At 73.9% G+C, this 19,689-nt stretch overlaps 3 protein-coding genes across 3 annotated transcripts; 1 reads left to right on the forward strand and 2 right to left on the reverse strand.

Annotated features, from left to right (window-relative positions):
* The first annotated feature begins 249 nt into the window (after positions 1–249).
* On the forward strand, positions 250–3,271 carry TAS1R3 (taste 1 receptor member 3). The gene is given in 7 exon segments (XM_037500283.2): positions 250–434; positions 513–807; positions 877–1,186; positions 1,189–1,631; positions 1,701–1,904; positions 1,986–2,106; positions 2,265–3,271. Coding segments are annotated over 7 exon segments (2,532 nt in total). The 3' UTR covers positions 3,239–3,271.
* A 541-nt stretch (positions 3,272–3,812) lies between these two features.
* Positions 3,813–13,955, reverse strand: DVL1 (dishevelled segment polarity protein 1). Its single transcript, XM_037500160.2, is given in 16 exon segments — positions 3,813–4,841; positions 5,818–5,931; positions 5,934–6,023; positions 6,090–6,257; positions 7,376–7,507; positions 7,987–8,139; positions 8,264–8,331; positions 8,432–8,508; positions 8,577–8,716; positions 8,795–8,864; positions 8,931–9,024; positions 9,385–9,520; positions 9,686–9,789; positions 10,012–10,133; positions 10,225–10,294; positions 13,766–13,955. Coding segments are annotated over 16 exon segments (2,097 nt in total). The 5' UTR covers positions 13,936–13,955; the 3' UTR covers positions 3,813–4,452.
* A 1,029-nt stretch (positions 13,956–14,984) lies between these two features.
* MXRA8 (matrix remodeling associated 8) lies at positions 14,985–19,003 on the reverse strand. The gene is given in 11 exon segments (XM_037500308.2): positions 14,985–16,207; positions 16,307–16,387; positions 16,460–16,536; positions 16,621–16,663; positions 16,769–16,927; positions 17,051–17,515; positions 17,588–17,689; positions 17,786–17,956; positions 17,959–18,081; positions 18,187–18,210; positions 18,901–19,003. Coding segments are annotated over 11 exon segments (1,320 nt in total). The 5' UTR covers positions 18,950–19,003; the 3' UTR covers positions 14,985–16,181.
* Between the last annotated feature and the right edge of the window lie 686 nt (positions 19,004–19,689).

Here is a 19,689-nt window from a genome sequence, read left to right on the forward strand (position 1 = left end):
AAAGTCCCGGGCATCCCTCTTCCCCGCCGGGAGTGGGGGGGGGGCTGGACACACGGCCACGCGGTCCTGGCCGGTGAGCCACGTGCTGCGGGAGGGCCCAGGAGAGTAACCGCGTGACGTGGGCGCGGCTGCCGGGCATCCCGGGCCAGGGCCAGGGCAGGGCCTGCCATGCAAATCCTCAGCCCCTCCCGGCCCGCCGCGGCGGTCAGCGTCCCGCCGGGCCCCACACGTCCCCGGGAGCAGCAGGTCATGGCCGCCCTGGCGCTCCTGGGCCTCGCGGCGCTCCTGGGCCTCGGGGCAGGCGCCCCCCTGTGCCTGTCCCGGCAGCTCCGGCAGCAGGGGGACTACGTGCTGGGCGGGCTCTTCCCCCTGGGGTGCGCCGAGGACGCCGGAGCCCGCGGCAGGTCCCCGCCCGACCTCGCCGGGCGCGCCAGGTACGGCGGGGGGCGGGCGGGGCGCGGGCCGCGGGGGCCGGCGCCGGCCCCCGCGCCCTCACCCCCGCGCGGCTCCAGGGTCTCGCCCCTCGGCCTGCTGTGGGCGCTGGCCGCGAAGCTGGCCGTGGAGGAGATCAACAACGGGTCCTCGCTGCTGCCCGGGCTGCGCCTGGGCTACGAGCTGCTGGACACGTGCGCGGGGCCCGGGGCCGTGAGGCCCAGCCTGGCCTTCCTGGGCGCGGCGGGCGGCGCCGCCCCCGCCCCCTGCGACTACACGCGGCGCCGGCCCCGCGTGCTGGCCGTCGTGGGGCCGCACTCGTCCGAGCTGGCGCTGGCCACCGGCAAGGTCTTCGGCTTCTTCCTCGTGCCCCAGGTGGGCCCCCTCCCGAGCCCGGGCCCGCCGCCCACCCAGGGCCCGCCTCAGGAGCCCCTCGCCCCGCAGGTCAGCTACGGGGCCGGCGCGGACGGGCTGAGCCGGCGGGAGACTTTCCCCTCCGCCTTCCGCACGGTGCCCGGCGACCGCGCCCAGGCGGCCGCCATGGTGGAGCTGCTGCGGGAGCTGGGCTGGAGCTGGGTGGCCGCGGTGGGCAGCGACGACGACTATGGCCGGCGGGGCCTGAGCCTCTTCTCCGGCCTGGCCGCCTCGCGCGGCATCTGCGTCGCGCACGAGGGCCTGCTGCGGGCGGGCGCGGCGCGGGGCCTGCTGCGCCAGGTGAGCGGGAGCGGCGTGGAGGTGGTGGTGGTGTTCGCCTCCCCCGCGCGGCCGGCGCCCTCCTCCGCTGCAGCCTCCGCTGCGGACTCCCGCCCAAGGTGTGGGTGGCCAGCGAGGCCTGGCTGGCCTCGGACCTGGTCACCGCGCTGCCCGGCGTGGCCCGGGTGGGCACCGTGCTGGGCTTCCTGCAGCGGGGGGCGCCCCTGCCCGAGTTCCCGTCCTACGTGCACGCCCAACTGGCCCTGGCCGCCGACCCCGCCTTCTGCGCCTCGCTGGAGGCCGAGCCGCGGGGTCTGGAGGAGCAGGCGGGGCGGCGCTGCCCGCAGTGTGACCACGTCACGCTGGAGGACCTGCAGGCTGGGCTGCTGCACCCCCAGACCTTTGCGGCCTACGCGGCGGTGCAGGCAGTGGCCCAGGCCCTCCACCGCGCGCTGCGCTGCAATGCCTCCGGCTGCCCCGCCCGGGAGCCCCTGCGGCCCTGGCAGGTGAGTGCCTGTGCCCGCGGGGAGGGGCTGGCGCTGCAGCCACCCAGTCCCCCGCCCTCTGGCCCGCAGCTCCTGGAGACCATGCACAATGCCAGCTTCCGGGCACGGGGCCTGGCGCTGCGGTTCGACGCGGGCGGCAGTGTGGGCGTGGACTACCACCTGAAGCTGTGGGTGTGGCGTGGCGGGGAGCCCGCGCTGCGCACCGTGGGCACCTACGACGGCCGTCTGCGGCTCCAGCGCTCCCGCCTCAGCTGGCACACACCGGGGAACAGGGTGAGCCCCAGCGGCCGCGGGGCCGGTATGGCGGGGGGTGAGGAGCTGGCCGCCGCAGCTCAGCCCAGCGGCTCCGCGCAGGAGCCCAAGTCCCGCTGCTCGCGGCAGTGCCAGCCCGGCCAGGTGCGACGCCTGAAGGGCCTGCACTCCTGCTGCTACGACTGTGTGGACTGCAAGGCGGGCAGCTACCGGCGCAGCCCAGGTGAGCCGGCCCGGGTGTCACTGCGGATGCAGAGCGGGCGGGGCTGTGGTGTGGAACGTGGGGCTGAGGCAAGGGATCCCGGTGGGCCCAGTGCCCAGGGTGCCAGCAGGCTGGCCCTGGCCAGCGCCCAGCCCTCAGTGCCCTCGCCCTCGCTGCAGATGACGCTCTGTGCACCTTGTGCGCCCAGGACCAGTGGTCTCCGGACCGGAGCACACGCTGCTTCCCCCGTACGCCCCGGTTCATGGCCTGGGGGGAGCCGGTGGTGCTGGTGCTGCTCCTGCTCCTGGGCCTGGCCCTGGGTCTGGTGCTGACGGCCCTGGCCCTCTTCATCCGGAACCGGGACAGCCCGCTGGTGCAGGCGGCAGGCGGGCCCCGGGCCTGCTTTGGCCTGGGCTGCCTGGGCCTCGTCTGCCTCAGCATCCTCCTGTTCCCCGGCCGGCCCCACCCCGCCAGCTGCCTGGCCCAGCAGCCGCTGCTGCACCTGCCGCTGACTGGCTGCCTGAGCACGCTGTTCCTGCAGGCGGCTGAGATCTTTGTGAGGGCGGAGCTGCCCGCCGGCTGGGCGGCCCGGCTGCGTGGCAGCCTGCAGGGGCCTGGGGCCTGGCTGGTGGTGCTGCTGGCCATGCTGGCGGAGGCGGGGCTGTGCGCCTGCTGCCTGGTGGCCTTCTCACCAGAGGTGGTCACCGACTGGCAGGCACTGCCCACAGAGGCGCTGCTGCACTGCTACCTGCGCTCCTGGGCGGGCTTTGGGCTGGTGCACGCCACCAATGCCACACTGGCTGGCCTCTGCTTCATGGGCACCTTCCTGGCACGGGGCCAGCCCAACCGCTACAGCGGGGCCCGCGGGCTCACCTTTGCTGCACTGGCCTACTTCGTTACCTGGGTGTCCTTCGTGCCTGTCTTCGCCAACGTGCATGTGGCCTACCAGCCTGCTGTGCAGATGGGCGCTACCCTCCTCTGCGCCCTGGGCATCCTGGCCACCGTCCACCTGCCCCAGTGCTACCTGCTGCTGCGCCGGCCAGAGCTCAACACCCCCACCTACTTCCTGGGAGAGGTGCCCGGCGATTCACGGGGTGAGGACGGTGCTGGGACTGAGGAGGTGGCTGGGCCTCACCGCCATGCACAGACCTAGTGGGTGTCCCCAGGCTGTCCCAGATCCACTGCGACCCCGTCTGACTCCAGGTGGCCGCAAACTGTGCGCTGGGTGTGCAGCCCCACGAGGGGTCTGAGCCCAGGGGCTCCACCCCTGGACCCTGCATCTCAGGCTCTGTCCCCACCCAGCTGAGCCCAGCCAAGGCCTGTCGTGCCTGACCCCACTGCTCCAGAACGCGGCCCCCGCAGCCACACCGACTCGGGGGAAGCCAAGCTGACCTTCACCATCCTGGCCGGCCCAGCCCAGGGCCACCTCAAATGTCACGGAATGGAGGTGGGTGGGTGGGTGGACAGTATGGGTACAGAACCGCGTCCTCCCTGGCCTGTGCGGCTGTAGGGGCAAACTGCCAGCACCGCGGACAGAGCCCAGGCAGGGTCAGGGGTCAGCACCAAGGCCAGCACCGCCGCCAAGACCCCTGCGCCTGGGAGCCAGCACCATGGACAGAGACCACACCCCTGTTGGCCAGCGCCGGGACAGAGCCCCGGCCTCTGAGCTGGACCCAGAGCACAGCAGTACCTGACGATCCTGGGCCAGCTCTCCTCAGGCAGTCCAGTGGCGGAGAGAACACAGGTCACAGAGTCCCATAAAATTAAACGCTTTTTAGTGTTTAAAATAGCATTTACACAGCAGCAGCTCTGTCACCCCGGCCCGCGCCGCCCCAGAGGCTGTGCTTTCTCGGACCCTCCCGGGCCCTCAGCCGCGACCTGTCTCTGCACCTGCTCGGAGACCTGAGCAGGAGAGTCATGCAAATGGGCCCAAGCCGGAGTTTGCATAGCCACCCCGACCACAGAGCCCACCACCAGGCAATAAATAAATAAATTAGATCCTACGTGGGGGCGGCAGCTCCACAGGCCTGGACAAGATGGGTAAGGCCTGTGAACTGGTGAGGGGGGTGCCCCAACCCAGCAGCCACCTCTCTCAGCTCAGCCTGAGCCCCGTGCACAGCTCTGCAGGCAGCTCGGGGTCACCTCCAGACAGGGAAGTCCATGGTGTCCCTGAGGCGCATGCCAAGAGGGGGCCAGTCGGGCCTGCCCGAGCACAGGCTGATGGAGGCACTCCCACGGGTCTGCTGGACACCAGCTGCTCTGCTCTGCCCTCTCCCACACCGTCCAGGTGGGGCCCGTGGCAGGGGGTTGTCCAAGCCCACCCCAGCTCCAGGTGCAGCGCCCTCCTAGGGACAGCGGGCACACGGGTCACATGATGTCGACAAAGAACTCACAGGGGTTTCCCATGGCCTTCTGGAAGGACTGACGGCTCCCCATCAGCTCTGGGGGGACAGCAGCCAGCTCCCGGACAGGTGGCGCCCCAGGTGGGCCCCCCACCGTTGAATATGCCTTCGTCAGGGGGTGCAGGAGAGGGAGGCCTGGGGCGGCAGCTGACGCCTGGCTGCGTGGACTACTGCCGCGGCTGAGCTGGCTCACAGGCCGCTCCCGCCAGCTGCTGCTGCCCGCTCCACTGGGCACCGTGGGGTCCGACTCGCTGCCGCTGCCCCCAACTCCAGCTACCCGGTGCTCCTGCTCCCGGCCCAGGGCCCGCCGGCTGCCCCCGCCAGCACTCCGGGTGGACCCGCTACTTTTGCTTCCTGGAAGAGGAAAGAGGATGGAACAGTCACTGCCAGGCCAGGCCCCTTTTGGGACCACACACCAGGGGCTGACCCCAGTGGGCCCCAGCAGAGGTGGGGGCAGCCATGCAGACATGGGGATGGGTACCGCCTGGGCAGGAGCAGCGCAGCAGGCGGGGGTGGGCAGGCAGGCGGGCCCTCCAGCAGCTCCACGCCGGACCTCACGCAGCGGAGACCCCAAGGCACAGGCAGCCCTGTGTGCTCGGTGCCCCATCCTGGGCCCCCCGCCCAAAAACCCACCTTCCAATTGACCCTGGGGCCCTGGCCAGCTACTCAGCTCAGCCCGTCCTGGGTTCATGCCGAGGGGGACGCCGGGCAGAACCCTGGCTTACCGGCCCCGAGGGTCCACTCCGCTAGTCCTTCAGTCTAAGGCTTGCTCAGCACAAAGCAAGGGATAGCACGAGTCACTCACGGCCCACCCAACGCCCACCCACCTGCCGGGGCACGCAGCCAAGGCCTGTCCAGGGACTGCACCATCCGACCCATGCCCCTCCCCCAACCCTTGCTGGGCAGGCTGTGGGCACGTGGCCACAAACCTGGCTGGACCCCACTCTGGGCCTCAGGCCACTGAGTGCCTTCCTGGGGATGCCCCCAGGCACCCCACCTGGTGGGGAGGATCGGCTGTGGCGAGGCTGGCCAACGCTGGCTCCCTGCTGGGCTGCAGGCGCAGGGGAGAGGCCTGTGCTCCTGCCAGGACCCCTCTGCAGCTCACGGGCACCACGCCCCCTCTACTGTCCTCGCTTTCTCGTGGCATCTCCTAGCCGCTGGCCCTGGCCCCCCCCACAACCTGGAGGTCTCCAGGGCCTTCTCCCCACATGCCTCCCCACAGACCCCTCCCAGCATCCGCGCAGGGCCCGCAGAGCAGGCGGGTGTGCAGGGCAGACAGGGCGCGGGGCGCAGCCAGGCAGGGGTGGCGGCCGGGCACCCGGGCTCTCACCTTCGCTCTGCTGGCTCCCGGCACTGCCACTGCCGTAGCTGAAGCCCGGGTCCTGGTAGGCAGGCGGGAAGCAGGGCGGGGGCCCCGGGTACTGGTAGGGGTAGCCCTGGCCCAGGGCCAGGGGGCGGCCGGGTGGGGCAGCGGGGCCAGCGTGTCCTGGTCCGAGGCGCCGCTGGAGCCGCCGTGGAGGGTCAGGGCCGCGAGATCTGGCAGGAGAGCGGCGGTGAGCGCCGGGGGCGTCCCGGGGACCCCCGACCCGCGGCCCCACTCACTGCTGCACAGGTCCCCGAAGACGTAGTAGCACTGCTCGGAGAAGGTGACCTTGTTGACCGTGTGCCGCAGGAAGCCGCGCCGCAGCATGCCGCTGGCGTACTTGCGCGCCTCGCGCCGCTCGCGGAAGCCCTCCACGTGCGCGTACAGCCAGTCCACCACGTCTGCGCCTGCGCGGGCGCGCGGTGAGGGCAGGGCGGGGCGGGGACAGGCGAGAGGCGGGGCGAGGTGAGGGGCGGGGCGGGGCAGGGGCGGCCAGGCGAGGGGCGGGGGGAGGTGAGGCGGGGGGCGGGGACAGGAGAGGGGCGGGGGGAGGTGAGGCGGGGGCTGGGCGAGGGGGTGGGGACAGGAGAGGGGCGGGGCAGGGGCGGGGGCAGGCGAGGGGCGGGGGGGAGGTGAGGCGGGGCGCGGGGCGAGGGGTGGGGACAGGAGAGGGGCGGGGCAGGGGCGGGGCCAGGCGAGGGGCGGGGGGAGGTGAGGCGGGGGGCGGACAGGAGAGGGGCGGGGGGAGGTGAGGCGGGGGCTGGGCGAGGGGGTGGGGACAGGAGAGGGGCGGGGCAGGGGCGGGGGCAGGCGAGGGGCGGGGGGGGAGGTGAGGCGGGGCGCGGGGCGAGGGGGTGGGGACAGGAGAGGGGCGGGGCAGGGGCGGGGGCAGGCGAGGGCGGGGGGGGGAGGTGGGGGGGGGTGAGGCGGGCTGGGCGAGGGGTGGGGACAGGAGAGGGGCGGGGCAGGGGCGGGGCAGGCGAGGGGGCGGGGGGGGAGGTGAGGCGGGGCGCGGGGCGAGGGGTGGGGACAGGAGAGGGGCGGGGCGGGGGCAGGCGAGGGGCGGGGCGGGGGAGGTGAGGCGGGGGCGGGGCGAGGGGGTGGGGACAGGAGAGGGGCGGGGCAGGGGCGGGGGCAGGCGAGGGGCGGGGGGGGGAGGTGAGGCGGGGCGCGGGGCGGGGACAGGAGAGGGGCGGGGGGAGGTGAGGCGGGGGCTGGGCGAGGGGGTGGGACAGGAGAGGGGCGGGGCAGGGGCGGGGCAGGCGAGGGGCGGGGGGGAGGTGAGGCGGGGCGCGGGGCGAGGGGTGGGGACAGGAGAGGGGCGGGGCAGGGCGGGGGCAGGCGAGGGGCGGGGGGGGGGAGGTGAGGTGGGGCGGGGCGAGGGGTGGGGACAGGAGAGGGGCGGGGCAGGGGCGGGGGCAGGCGAGGGGCGGGGCGGGGGAGGTGAGGCGGGGCGGGGCGCGGGGCGGGGACAGGAGAGGCGGGGCAGGGCGAGGCTGGGGGGGGCCGGGGCGGCTCAGCTCACCGATGACGGCGTTGGCGATGGTGATCTTCAGCCACATGCGGTCCCGGATCTCCAGGCCGGAGTCGGGCAGCTGCATGACCCGGACCACCGCCCCCATGTCGCTCTTCACAGTCAGCGGCGCCTCCTCCAGCTCTGCAAGGCGCAGCGCCTCAGCCCCACAGCTGGTTTGGGGGGCGGAGGGGCGGGGCTCCAGGGACCCTGCCCTGCCCTGCAGCTCGGAGCTTGCTGCCAGGGAGCCCGGGCTGCGCGGCCAGGGGCCCGCCCCACTGGGAGGGGGCCTGCAGGTCCAGGGGCAGGTATGGGGGCTGGACTTGTGCGAGCCTGCCTTCCGGGCGCCTCAGGGGGATCTGGAGTGCCCAGGCCTCCCCCTCCCAGCCCCTCCCTTTCTCCCAGTGCAGCATGTCAGCTGTGTTGGCAGTGGGAGGCAGGATGGGGGCACAGGTACCCACCTCTAGGAGTCCCGGCACACCTCTGGACAGGGCCCAGGCCAGCACAGATACAGCCAAGGGGCCATGGCCGAGGCGGCACATCCTCCAATGGCTGGCAAGGCCTCCCTCCAGGGCAGCCCCTGGCCTGGCCCCTCGGTCCCACTCTGGGGAGCTGTCACTTACGCGGTGCGCCGGGAACAGAGCTGGTCAGCGAGGAGGAGCTGGTGCGCGTGACAGCGCTGGAGCAGGGGCTGGTTCCGTAGCGTGGGAGGGCGCCAGTCAGCGCTGCTGTGTGGGACAGCCAGGCAGCAGGATCGATGGGCCGCACTGGGTCAGCTGGTGGCCATCACGTGGCAGCAGACGGACAGACAGCAAGGGAGAAGTCAGGGCCCGGGGATGAGAAGAGTGGCCCTTCAGGTTGGGCCAGCGCCCTCTCCCCCTGCACCTGTGGGTCACTCACCCCTTGGGATGGTGAAGTAGCTCCGTGGGGTCGGGTCCCAGCACTTGGCCACAGTGAGGCTGATGGGCCTATGCACGGGCAGGTCACGTCATGTCACACAGGTGAGGCCCATGCGCCTCCCCCTCCCCCGTCAGGGCACCATCTCCCGCAGCACCCGCGTCCCCTCACCCAGTCTGGGACACCATCTCACGCAGCACCCGCACAGCATCGTCATTGCTCATGTTCTCAAAGTTGACGTCGTTCACCTGGGGGGTGAGGGGTTCAGTGGTGCGGCCGGGAGCGCTGCCCCTCACGCGGCAGCCCAGGCCCGCACCTGCAGCAGCATGTCCCCTGGCTCGATGCGGCCATCGGCGGCCACAGCCCCACCCTTCATGATGGAGCCAATGTAGATGCCGCCGTCTCCCCGGTCATTGCTCTGGCCCACGATGCTGATGCCCAGGAAGTGGTGGCGCTCTGCAGGGAGTACTGGTGAGTGGGCACCCCCGGGGCACCCACATGGACCCGGCCCGCGCGCCGCCGCCAAGGCCTCACCCATGTTGAGCGTGACGGTGATGATGTTCAGCGACATGGTGGAGTCCGTGATGCTGCTGAAGGAGGAGGCCTGCAGGGGGACAGGGGTCAGGGCCAGGGCGGGGCGTGGCAGGGTCCCTCCCCGGCTGCCACCTACACGGTCTGCCTGGCGCAGGCGCTGCTTCCGCCGCCGCCGCTTGTGCTTGCGGATGAGCCGGGAGGAGGTGCTCTGCTCGGTGGAGCTGCTCAGCCTGGGGAGGGGGCCGTCAGAGGCTGCAGGGCTGGCTGGAGAAACTGAGGCTGGCAAGGCAGGGGGCCCACGGCTGCCCTTCCCGCTGGCCAGGCCGGCCGGGGCTCGGCTTCCACTGCACAGCCCCGGCCCGCGCACAGGACGTGTGCCAGCGCCGCCCGGGAGAGTCAGTGTGTCTGGCCACAGTAGGCCCGCGTGGGCGGCTGCCCCGCATACCTATAACACGCATGTGGTGTGCCCCACAGTCCACACCTGCGCACATGTACACCCACGCACCCGCACGTGCACACTCACAGGGCCCGCAGAGGCACACGCACTCCCCTGCACACGCACACGCCCGTGCACATGCTCGCCTACGCGCCTGCTCGTGTCCTCATCGTCCGAGTCAGCGAAGCTGCTGGACTCCAGCTCACTGCTCAGCACGGTGGACGCGCTGTCAGGGGGCAGCCCCAGGTCCCGCCGCCGCTCGCCCCTCGGGTGTCCGTTGGTCCGCGTGGCTGCGGGGACAGCGGAGGGCAGGTGGTCCAGAAGGCATGCTGACCTGGACGCTGCGGTGCGACGGCCGGGCAGCCAGGGTCATTGGGGTGCGTGGGGCGGTGCGTGGGGGTCGGCGGGACATGGGTGCCCCATGAGGGCCCCAGGAGGCCTGGGGGGGTGGTTACCCTCCTCGCGGTTCCGGCGGCGGGGCCGCTCCCGCCGATGGCTGACCATGGACTCGGTGCCGGTCTCGTTGTCCATCCCGTCACGGCTGCTGGCCACATTTGGGCTGTGCCAACAAGAGGGTGGGCCGGGGCAGGCTGGGCACCTAGGCCTGGATGCCCACCAAGCCCCTTCACCTGCCTTGGGGGTCCCAATCCCGCGGGCACCCGCCCTAGCCGCCTACCCGGTGCAAGCCGCCAGCCCCCTCCTCCGCTGATCACGGGTCCCCGCTCAGTTGCCTTTCTGCCCCCCGGGACCCCGGGCTTAGCCCCCCACCTCGAGTCCTTACTGGAAGGAGGGGGGCCGGGAGTCCCCGATGCCAGCCATCCGTTCGAGAGGCGGGGGCAGCTCCGCATGGCCCTCGGTGGCCTGAGACCCTGTGTCCGAGTGGGCGCCCTCTGCCAGGACCAGCTGCAGGGGAGAGGGTCTCAGGCACGCAGAGGCCCACCCCTGCACCCAGGGGCCCCGCCCTGCCAGCCCGAGCCCGCCACCCCGCACTCACCCAGGAGACCACGCGGCCGTTGAAGCAGGGCAGCCGCGCGTTGTCATCAGCCACCTCCTCTTTCACCACCCTGCGCGAGGCCACGGCGGCGGTCAGCCCAGTGCGCCCCGCCGGCACTCTCTCCCGAGGGACGCTCGCCGCCCTCCAGAGCCAAGTCAGGGGATCCAGACCCCCACCCCTGCAGCCCCAGGCGTGAACACCTGCCCCCGCCTGCGCGCCCCCCAGGGCTGGGTCCGCAGGGTAGGGCTGTCGGCTCCTCATGCGCCCCGCCCAGCATGCCTGTTCCCAGCAGCCTCTGCGGATGCGAGGGCCGTCCAGCCCCACACAGGCGCACACACCCGTCACGCTGCTCTGGGTGGGCACAAGGGCCGTGCCCCTCTGCTGGGCCGGGGAAAAAGCCAGACCCGACTCAAGACCAGCGACTGCAGACCTGGAAGGGCAGCAGGCGGAGCCTGCTGGGCCTCCACTGAGAGGTCTCAGCCCCCAGAGGACAGCAGTCAGCAAGCTTCGTGGACACATCCACTGCCCAGTGTCCCACCCCAACCAGGGGGGCTGGGGGTGTACAAGACCCCCAGGCAGCACACAGAGGGAGAGGGTCGGGCGATCGGCCGGCCCTGGATTGGGAACAGGCAGGGCCCAGGTGCTGGGGCTCCCGGGGCGGAGAGGGGCAGTGGCCAGCACAGCGCCAGGAGGCCCTGACTCTGTCCCAGACTCTCCGCTGCAGGCCTCCGGGAGCCCGGGAGGCAGGAGGGTGGGGCTGGCTGAGCAGGCCTTCCGGCGCCCCAGCCCCTACAGCTGGCCCTGCCCAGCAGGGGGACTTCCAGTCCAGGACGTGGGGCGGGCAGCAGCAGGCGCTGTGGACCAGGCAGGAAGCAGCCCTGGCCCGCCGGGAGGACACAGGGCCTCAGCCAGGCCAGGAGCAGGTGGCGGGAGGGGCCCACAAAGCCTGCAATGCCGAGCTCCACCCAGGGAGCGGCCCCATCCACCCCACCTGTGGGGAGGGGCCCAGGACTGACGGCCAGGGGCGCCCTCTGCCAGAGTCCTGCGACCCCCAGATGCCGCCCGGGGCCGGCCAAGCACATGCCAATGAGGCGAGCAGCCGACAGCAGATGGGCCGCTGCCCCAGAGCCGAGCTTCCAGGGGAGGTCATGACCCCCCAGGACTGACCAGAGGCCCAAAGAGAAGCCAACCCCCCCCCGAAGCCCTGGGGTGCCCCAGGGACAGCATGCCCTTCTGGGCCAGGGAGCGGGCACCCCCGGTCTGGGACGACGACACAGACCCCTACCCCAGCCCAGGTAGACCTGCGCCCCACGCCAAGCCCGGCCTGCTGACTCACCCACAGGGAGTCTCCACCGCCACCGGCAGGCCCGGCTCTCCAGAAGTGGAGACCCAGGTGGGGACCTGGGAGCACCCCAGCCCCGACTGCCAGTGGGAGGTGCCCCCCACTCCTGCCCGCCCCTCCCCTTACGGGGACCTGTTTCCCACCGCAGAGCCCAAGTCCTCCCCCTGCCTGGCAGAGCACCCCACCTCCTGGGGAGCCCCGGGCACAGCAGGCCCGAGCCCGCCAGGCCAGGACGGCAGGACCCGCCGCCCCAGCACTGTCTTCTGGGTGCTCCGGGGAAGGGACATGGTGGCGGGGACGCCCCTACATCTGGGAATCCCCAGGCTGGACATACCGTGGAAGCCCCCACCCCCCACCCACAAGGTGGCCACTCAAGGTCACCCCCACTGGCACTGTGCCCCAACCTCAGAATTTCCGGCAAGATCCTGGTTAACCCTAAACTCGTGGCCGCCGCCCCACCCCACCCCACAGACCCACCCAAGGAGAAATCTGCTCAGAGGGGGAACAGGGCGGGGGGCCCCGGGCCCCTGTCGGCACCTGTGGCCCTGCCACCTCGGAAGTGGGCGCAGGACCAGCCCCTCCCACCACCAGAGCCCCTGGCCTCACTCACTCCCACCCCCCGGGCCTGCCTCAACTGAGGGCCCACTGCCGGGCGGCCTGGGCCAAAAGCCCTCACAGCTGAAAGGCTGTCTCACACCTCTCCCTGCACCCCGCTTCCCTCACCCAGTGCTCGACACCCCCAGGCTGGCCCACGCAGGCCAGAGACCCCCAGCTCTGCTGGGTGACGGCAGCTGTGCCCCGCATAGGAACAGTGGGAGGGGCGCGCAGGCCTGGAGGCCCTGGGAGAGGTCTGGGGACTAGGGGCCTGGCCCACAGCGGAGGGGGCTTGGGTGGGAGGCCCGTGGCCATGTGCCCCGGGGGGCTGTGCCCGGCCCTGCTCCCCAGTCTCCACGTCCACCGCCTGTTGCCGGCCCAGCCTCCAGGTCTCGCAGACGGCACGTGCCACGTCCGGCCGGCCCCTCCTGGAGGAACCTGTCAAGCTGGGGATCCCGCAGGCAGCTCTCAGGGGAGGAGAGAGAGGAAGCAGGGATGGGGGGTCTCTCCAGGCCATGAAGCCACCAGGTCAGCAGCCAGAGAAGCAGGGAGAAGGGGTCACGAGCTTCCTGCTGGCTGTCGTGCCTGGCACAGCCCCCCTCCACGGCTGCCCTGCTCCCAGCGCGCCCACCCCTCCCCATCCAGCTGTTGGCGGGCCCCAGGACCCCTGCTTTGATGCCCCATCTGCCTGCCCACCCACCTCTGCGGCCAGGGCCCCTTCCACAGGCCCAGCTGGACGGTGCGAGAGGTGGGGTCGCTGCCGCTCCTGAGGACGCACCCCGGAGGACGGCCCGGGGGGCTGGGGCAGGTGCAGGCCGGGCATGTGACTGCGGCTTTTATAATATAACAAACTTGCTCCCAGCGCCCCGCGCTCGCAGCCCAGGAGCCCAGACCAGGGCCGGAGGCGGCTCGCTGGCCGGGAGGCGGCCCCTGAAACAGCACTCCTCCCTGCAGGCCCGGCGGCTCCCGACCTGGGCCACAGGACGGCCAGTGGGCAGGGCCTGGGGCGTCCAGCCTTCTGGCTGCCAAGGACACACCCTCCCTCTGCACCTCTCCCTGGGGGCGGGCGCAAGAGTCCAAGCGCCCCTCAGGCCCTCTGAGGACCCCAGAGCGGCTCCCGCCCCGGCCGGGGCTGCCGGCGCCGCGCGAAGACCCCGATGTCCACGTGCCCAGCCGGCCGCACACAAGGACGCGGCGGCGCCGCCCTGGGTGCCCCCCCGGCCCGCGGGACTCAGGTTACCCAGGGCGCTGCCCGGCTAGGCCTCGGGCGCCCGGAGGCCCGGCCCGCGGGGAGAGCGGCGGGCGCCACACGGGGGCGGGCCCCGGCGGACGGAGCCGCGACGCCCCCGACGCCCGGGGCAGGCAGGTGCGCGGGGCTCGGGACCCCCGCGCCCCGACCTCGGCGCCGCCCTCAGGACCCTGGAGAAGGGGCGGGCGGGCCGGCCCGGGGCCTCCGCACCTCCCGCCGCCCCGGGCGCCCGGACCCGCCTCGCCCTCCCGCCCGGCGCGGGCCCTGACCCGCGCTCGCGCCCCCGCGCCCCGCCCCGCGCCCCCCGCGCCCCGCGCCCCCGCGCCCCGCGCCCCCCGCCGCGCCCCGCCGCGCACCCGAAGTCCTGGTCCATGGACTTGAAGAAGAACTTGTAGGCGTGCGCCGGCCGGCCGCCCAGCACGCCCTTGAAGTCGGCCAGCGTGACGCGCTCGGGCGCCACGGGCAGCTTGACCAGGTACGGCGTCTCCTCCTCGTCCATGTGGTAGATGATCTTCGTCTCCGCCATGGCGCGGCCGCCGGCGCCGGGGCCGGCCCGCGCCCCCGCCCGCCGCCGCCGCGCCCGCCCCGCCGCGCCGGCTCCCGCGCGCGCTCGGCAGCTGCCCCGCGGCCCGCGGCCGCCCATCCGCCCGCCGCCGCCCGCGCCGCCGCCGCCCCCTCGGGCCGCGCAGTTAAAGGGGCCGCCGCCCGCCGGGGCGCCCGCGAGCGCGGTGACGTCACGGGGCGGGCGGGCGGGCGGGCGGGCGGGCGCCGGGGCGGGGCGGGCCGACGTGCGCACGCAGCGGGGCGGGGCGGGGCGGACGTCGCGGGCGGGGCGGGCCGACGTGCGCACGCAGCGGGGCGGGGCGGGGAGGACGTCGCGGGCGGGGCGGGCCGACGTGGGCGCGCAGCGGGGCGGGGAGGGGCGGACGTCGCGGGCGGGCGGGCCGACGTCGCGGGCGGGGCGGGCCGACGAGGGCACGCAGCGGGGCGGGGCGGGCCGACGTCGCGGGCGGGGCGGGCCGACGTGGGCACGCAGCGGGGCGGGGCGGGGCGGCGGACGTCGCGGGCGGGGCGGGCCGACGTGGGCACGCAGCGGGCCCGGCGGCCGGGGCGCGCCCGGGGTCTCTCCGCCGCTCCCCGCGCGCCCGCCCCGGCCCCGTCGAGCGCGGAGCCCCGGCCGGACGCGCGAGGCCACACGCGCCGCGGGCCGCAGCCCCCCCCGGCCGGCCGTGTCGCCCCGGGCTGCCGCGCGCGTCCCCGGGCAGGGGCCCGCGAGAAGCCCCGCTGCCCGCCGGCACCGCGCGCCCCGGGGCCAGAGCCGCCTCCCGAGGAGGGGCGCCCGGAGCAGCGCCCTCGGCTGCCAGGCCCGGCCCGGCGCCGCCCCCACCGCGGGCGCCGCTCTCCCCCGCCCTGAGGCCTGGGGCCCGGCGGGACTGGCTCCAGGACGACCCGAGCGCGCAGGGGCCGGGCACGCGACGCCGCCCGACGGTGGTTGGGGCGCTGCCATCTGCCGGGTCGTGAGCAGCCCCGGGCCCTGGGCCCCCGTGGTCAGACTGACCAGGGATCTCCCTGCGGTCGCCTCCACACCGCGGCGCAGAGGGGCTGCCCTCGCAGGCCTGGCTTCCCCAGAGGCCATCTGGGGTGTCCCGGGGAGGAGACGGCCGCTGCCCTGAGAGCTTTTGCAGGGACAAAGGGCTGATGGTCACCCAGGCGGGTGGGGGCCCCAGCCGCATCCTGAACCCCGGCCGGATGGGGGGCAGCACCGAGCTTGAGGCCGGAGCCTGGGCCTGGCAGGAAGGGCCACACCGCAGGGGGGTTGCTGTGTACCCAGGAGGCTGCCCCGCTGGCCCCTGCAGGGTCCTGGGGGGGGACAGTCCCCCTTTGCTGCCCCCACCCTCTTGGGAGCTCTTGGGGGATCAGAGGCTGCTGCTTCCCCAAGTCCCCTCCCTGCCGTCTGCTGCCTGAGAGCAGTCACTCCGTCCTGGCCCAGGGCTCACCCGCCCCCCATCTCACATGAGGGCAGTCCCCTCCTGCCCGACTGCCCTCATGCTCACTGCCACCCCCCTCGGCCCTCTGCCCAGAGCAGGGGGCAGTGGCCTCGGTGAAATCGAGGACATCAGCTGGGGGCCTGGTCCGGCTCTGCGCCTGGGGCAGTGGGGTGCGAAGGCACACCTGGGCAGAGCCTGGAAATCAGATGTGGTCTTTATTGTGAAGGCAGCACCCCAGGAGGAGCACAGCACCCTAGGAGGAGCACGGGTGGGGCACCAGGAGCGGCGGCACCGGCCACTCTGGGGCCGTCCTCACCCCTCCCCGTTCTCAGCACCAGCCCAGAACTCCGGTACAGGAGCAGGCTTGGTCAGGGTCAGGGTCCAGGAGCCGGTGCCTGGAAGCTGCTGGTGGGAAGCAGGCCAGCGGGGTGGACAGCGGGGAAGGGCCAGAAGCCAGAGGGGTGTCGGCAGGTCAGTTGTGCCAGGACAGGGTGAAGCTGTCCCCGTGCAGTGTCCCGGCCCCGCTCCTGCAGAGAGGGGTCTCTTGCCCCCACCGCAGAGGCCGAGCCGTAGGGCTTGGAGTACCCTGGCCGGCAGGGCTGTGGCTGGGTGCGGGGTGCACGGCCAGCTGGTGAGGAGGGCGGCCTCCAGCGCAGGCCTGCTCTGCACCAGCCCAGGTCCAGGACAGCGGGACCAGCCGCTGGAGGGGCCTGGCAAGCCTTGGGGGCCGGGGACGCTTGCAGGAAGGCGCCACCTGCAGCCGGCCCGGTCAGGGCCCCGGGTCCTACTTGCAGTACTCCTTCCTGAAGCCTGGAAGCAAGGGGACGCCTGGTCGGCCCCGCGGACCCGGTGCACACCCACAGCCCTGCCCTGGGGACCGGGACAGGGGGCCCGCTGCAGGCCGCTCACCTCTGTCGAAGTCGAGGTCCTTGGCGGGCGGGGGGCCGTGTGCCAGCGCGGCCCGCTCCTTCAGGATGTTGTTCTTGTAATCTGGGGCAGAGAGCAGGTGAGCCGGCCCCTGCCCGGCCCGGGACCCCGCCTGTGCCTTTGAGGGGGCCTCACCTAGCTGGATGTCCTCGCTCCGGCGGGGAGGCTGGTCCCCCCTGGTCGGGGCAAGCTCTGCCATGCTCAGGTCCTGCCTGGAGGGGCAGGGGGCGGGTGTGTGTGAGAGAGAGAGAGCAGGGGGGGGGGCGCCCCCAGGAGGGCAGGGAGGAGGCACTCACCCCGCAGACTTCCCAGGCTGCGTGTGGCCGTATTCCTCACACCCTGGGGAGAGAGAGCGGCACTGGGGGCAGGACGTCCCCCCCCAGCTCTGCTCCGGCCTGTCCCCCCGGCCGGGCAGGCGCAGCTCAGGGCCCCCGGAGGCCTCACCTCCACGCCGGCGCTGCCGAGTGGCCAGGATGACCGTGATGAGCAGCAGGATGAACAGCAGGAGCGTGGCCAGCACGTAGCCCAGCTGCTGGAAGAAGTGGGCTCGGCCCTCGGGCACGATGAGGTTGATGACGCTGTGGCCGCGGGACAGCGTGGGGTCTGCGGGGAGCGAGGGGTGGCGTCGGGGCGGCCCCCGGGCTCCCGCCCCAGGCTGGGGGCAGCCGGCCCCCGGGCTCCGCCTCGCCCCCCGCGCCCGCCCGCCGCCCGGCCGCGGCCTCGCACCTGGGCCGGGGCTGGAGCCGTTGCCGGGCGAGCCCCGCGGGGGCGGCGCGGCGGGCGCGGCGGCCGCGCCGACGCTCAGGTGGAAGACGCGGCGCTCGTGCAGGCCGCAGTAGTGGTGGTGCAGGTGGCAGGAGTAGGTGCCCTCGTCGGCCGGCTCCAGCGGGTCGATGCGCAGCGAGAAGTCGCCGCGCGCGAAGGCGTCCTCGGCCACGGCCACGCGCGCGCGCAGCGGGGGCGGCCCGTAGGCGCGGCGCTCGCCCGACGCGTACAGGTCGAGCAGGCGGTCGGCGCGGTCGTGCGGGACCCCGGGCGGCTGCCGGTCCCAGTGCGCCACCTGCTGCGCCTCCTCCACGTGCCGCTCGGTCCACACCTGCTCGCGGTTCACGCAGGGCAGCAGCGCGGGCGCGCCGCGCGCCACCACCAGCCGCGGCTCCTCGCCGTCCCAGCGCGCGCCGGCGGCCCGGGCTGTGGGGGGCGGCGGCAGCGCGTCAGGGCCGCGCCGGCCTGGGGGGGCGGGGGGCGGGGGGGGGCACTCACGGTCGGGGGTCACGTCCAGGCGGACGGCCAGCGTGCGGTAGAGCTGGCAGTAGTGGTGGTGCAGGTTGCAGGTGTACAGCCCCGCGTCCGCCTCGTCCACCTCTGCGGGGAGACCCGGTGAGCGCGCCCGCCCCGCGCCCCCGCGCCCCCCGCGCGCCCGCCCGCGCCCCGCGCCCCCCGCGCCCCCGCCCCGCGCACCGCGGATGAGCAGGGAGAAGTTGCCGTCGTGGAAGGCGGAGGGCGCCAGCTGCAGGCGGCCCCGGTCCCGCGCCGCGTACACGCGCTGCTCGCCGGCCGAGTACATGTCCAGCAGCCGGCGCGGGGGGCCCGCGGGGCCGCCGCCGCGATCCCAGTGCACCACGCGCTGCCGTCGCGCAGCCGGTCCTGCGTCCACACCATGCGCGGGCTCCGGCACAGCAGCACCGCCGGCGCGCCCGCCGCCCCGCGCACGGCCACCTCGGGCACCGGGGAGCTGCCCGGCGGCCCCGGCGGCCCTGGCGGAGGACGGTCATTGGGGGAGGAGCGGCCCCGGGGGCAGGCACGGGTGGGGGGGGCGAGCAGGCCAGGGGGTGCTGGCTGGGGAGGAGGGGGTCACTAACCTGAGGACAGCAGGACAGCAGAACCTGAAGGGAGAGGGGAGGGGGTCACCCAGCAGGGCCCCCACCGGGTGCCCCGGCCCTGCTGAGCCCTTGGAGAGTGGGGCGCCAGAGCCCCTGCGGTCAGGGGACACTCTGTCCTCACAGCTGCCTGCCGGGCCAGCACTGCCCTTGGGAATGTGGAGCCCCGGGGTGGGGGGGATCAGACCCCACGGGAGGGGTGTCCCTTGCAGCAAGGCCCCAGCAGGCGCCTGCAGGCTGAGCCGCACCCCACGAGCCCTCGGGGTGCCCACAGCCTGCCCACAGTGCCCACAGACGTCCGAGGCAGAAGACGTCAGGGGTCACCAGCCAGCCGCCAGCCCACAGTCCAAGCCCCGGCTCCAGGCGCATGGCCTGGTCAGGAATGTGCTGGTCAGCAGGCCAGCCGGGCGGGCGAGGGCCCCGGGGCTGGAGGTCTGGAACAGATGCTGGGCGCCCCGCAGCTCCCAGGCCCCTCCATCCCGGTGCCCACTGCCCTGGAGGCCACAGGGAGCCTGCAGCCACGCAGGGCTTCCAGGAGACCCCAGCCGAGGTCCGACCTGGGCCTCACGCTGTCCCACTCCCCAGCCCCCCCAGACCTGTCCCCCCAGACCTGTGGTGGTTCCATGATCCCCTGGAGCTCAGACGGGCTAGCCCAGAAACACTGGCCCCGGCCCGCTGCCCACCACCCGCACTCACTCTGCAGCAGCGCCAGCTTCCACAGCAGAGCCCGGGAGCGCAGCTCCATGGCGCCCGCCCCGGCGGCCCCGCTTTGTCTCTTCCACTCTAACTCTCCAGAAAAACAGCCCGGCCCCCTCCCCCTCCTCAGCACCCCCCGTGACATCACGGAGCCCTGGGCTGGGCCGCCTACAGACCGCCCCCTGGCTCCCAGGCCCTGGCCGCCCCCATCCTGGCGGGCCTGGCAGGGAGGGGCCGCCGCGGCCACCCTGTCCCAGATGGTTTGGTCCGACAGGCTCTGGTCCTGGAGGGGGCCGCAGTCGCTGGAGGGGCGGGCAGGACGCCCCGGGGCACAGTCCCAGATGTCGGGTGGGCCTGTCCACCATGTCGGGGGCCCTTCTGGGGCAGCTGCAGGGCCGGGGCTCTGGGGGCATGGGCCCAGGACACGCCCCAGGTGGGCAGCCCAACCCGGAGGCGCGGCTCCAGGCCGCCGTCCTTCCCAGGCTAGGAAAGCACCTTAGGGCTCAGCCCCCAGGAGCCGGCTCGGCCAGACGACTGCCCCCTCCAAGGCTCAGCCCTGACCCAAGAGTGGCACCTGCCCGGGGTACCTGGGGCTCCCAGACCCGCACCTGGCTGCATCTCCCCAGACACTTTTGCCCTCCAGCCAGGAGGGAAGGACCCAGGGGCCAAGCCAGGGGAGCGGTCCCTGCCCCCTGCCCCAGTCAAGGGCAGAGCCTGGTGTCCCTGGGACCAGACCTGCCCAGGTGCCCCGGGAGCACCCCAAGGCAAGGGACACCCTCCCCTCCCAGC

Source organism: Talpa occidentalis, unplaced genomic scaffold (genome assembly GCF_014898055.3).
Source record: "Talpa occidentalis isolate TD23 unplaced genomic scaffold, MPIMG_talOcc4v2.1 talOcc4.9, whole genome shotgun sequence".
Classification (NCBI taxonomy): domain Eukaryota; kingdom Metazoa; phylum Chordata; class Mammalia; order Eulipotyphla; family Talpidae; genus Talpa; species Talpa occidentalis.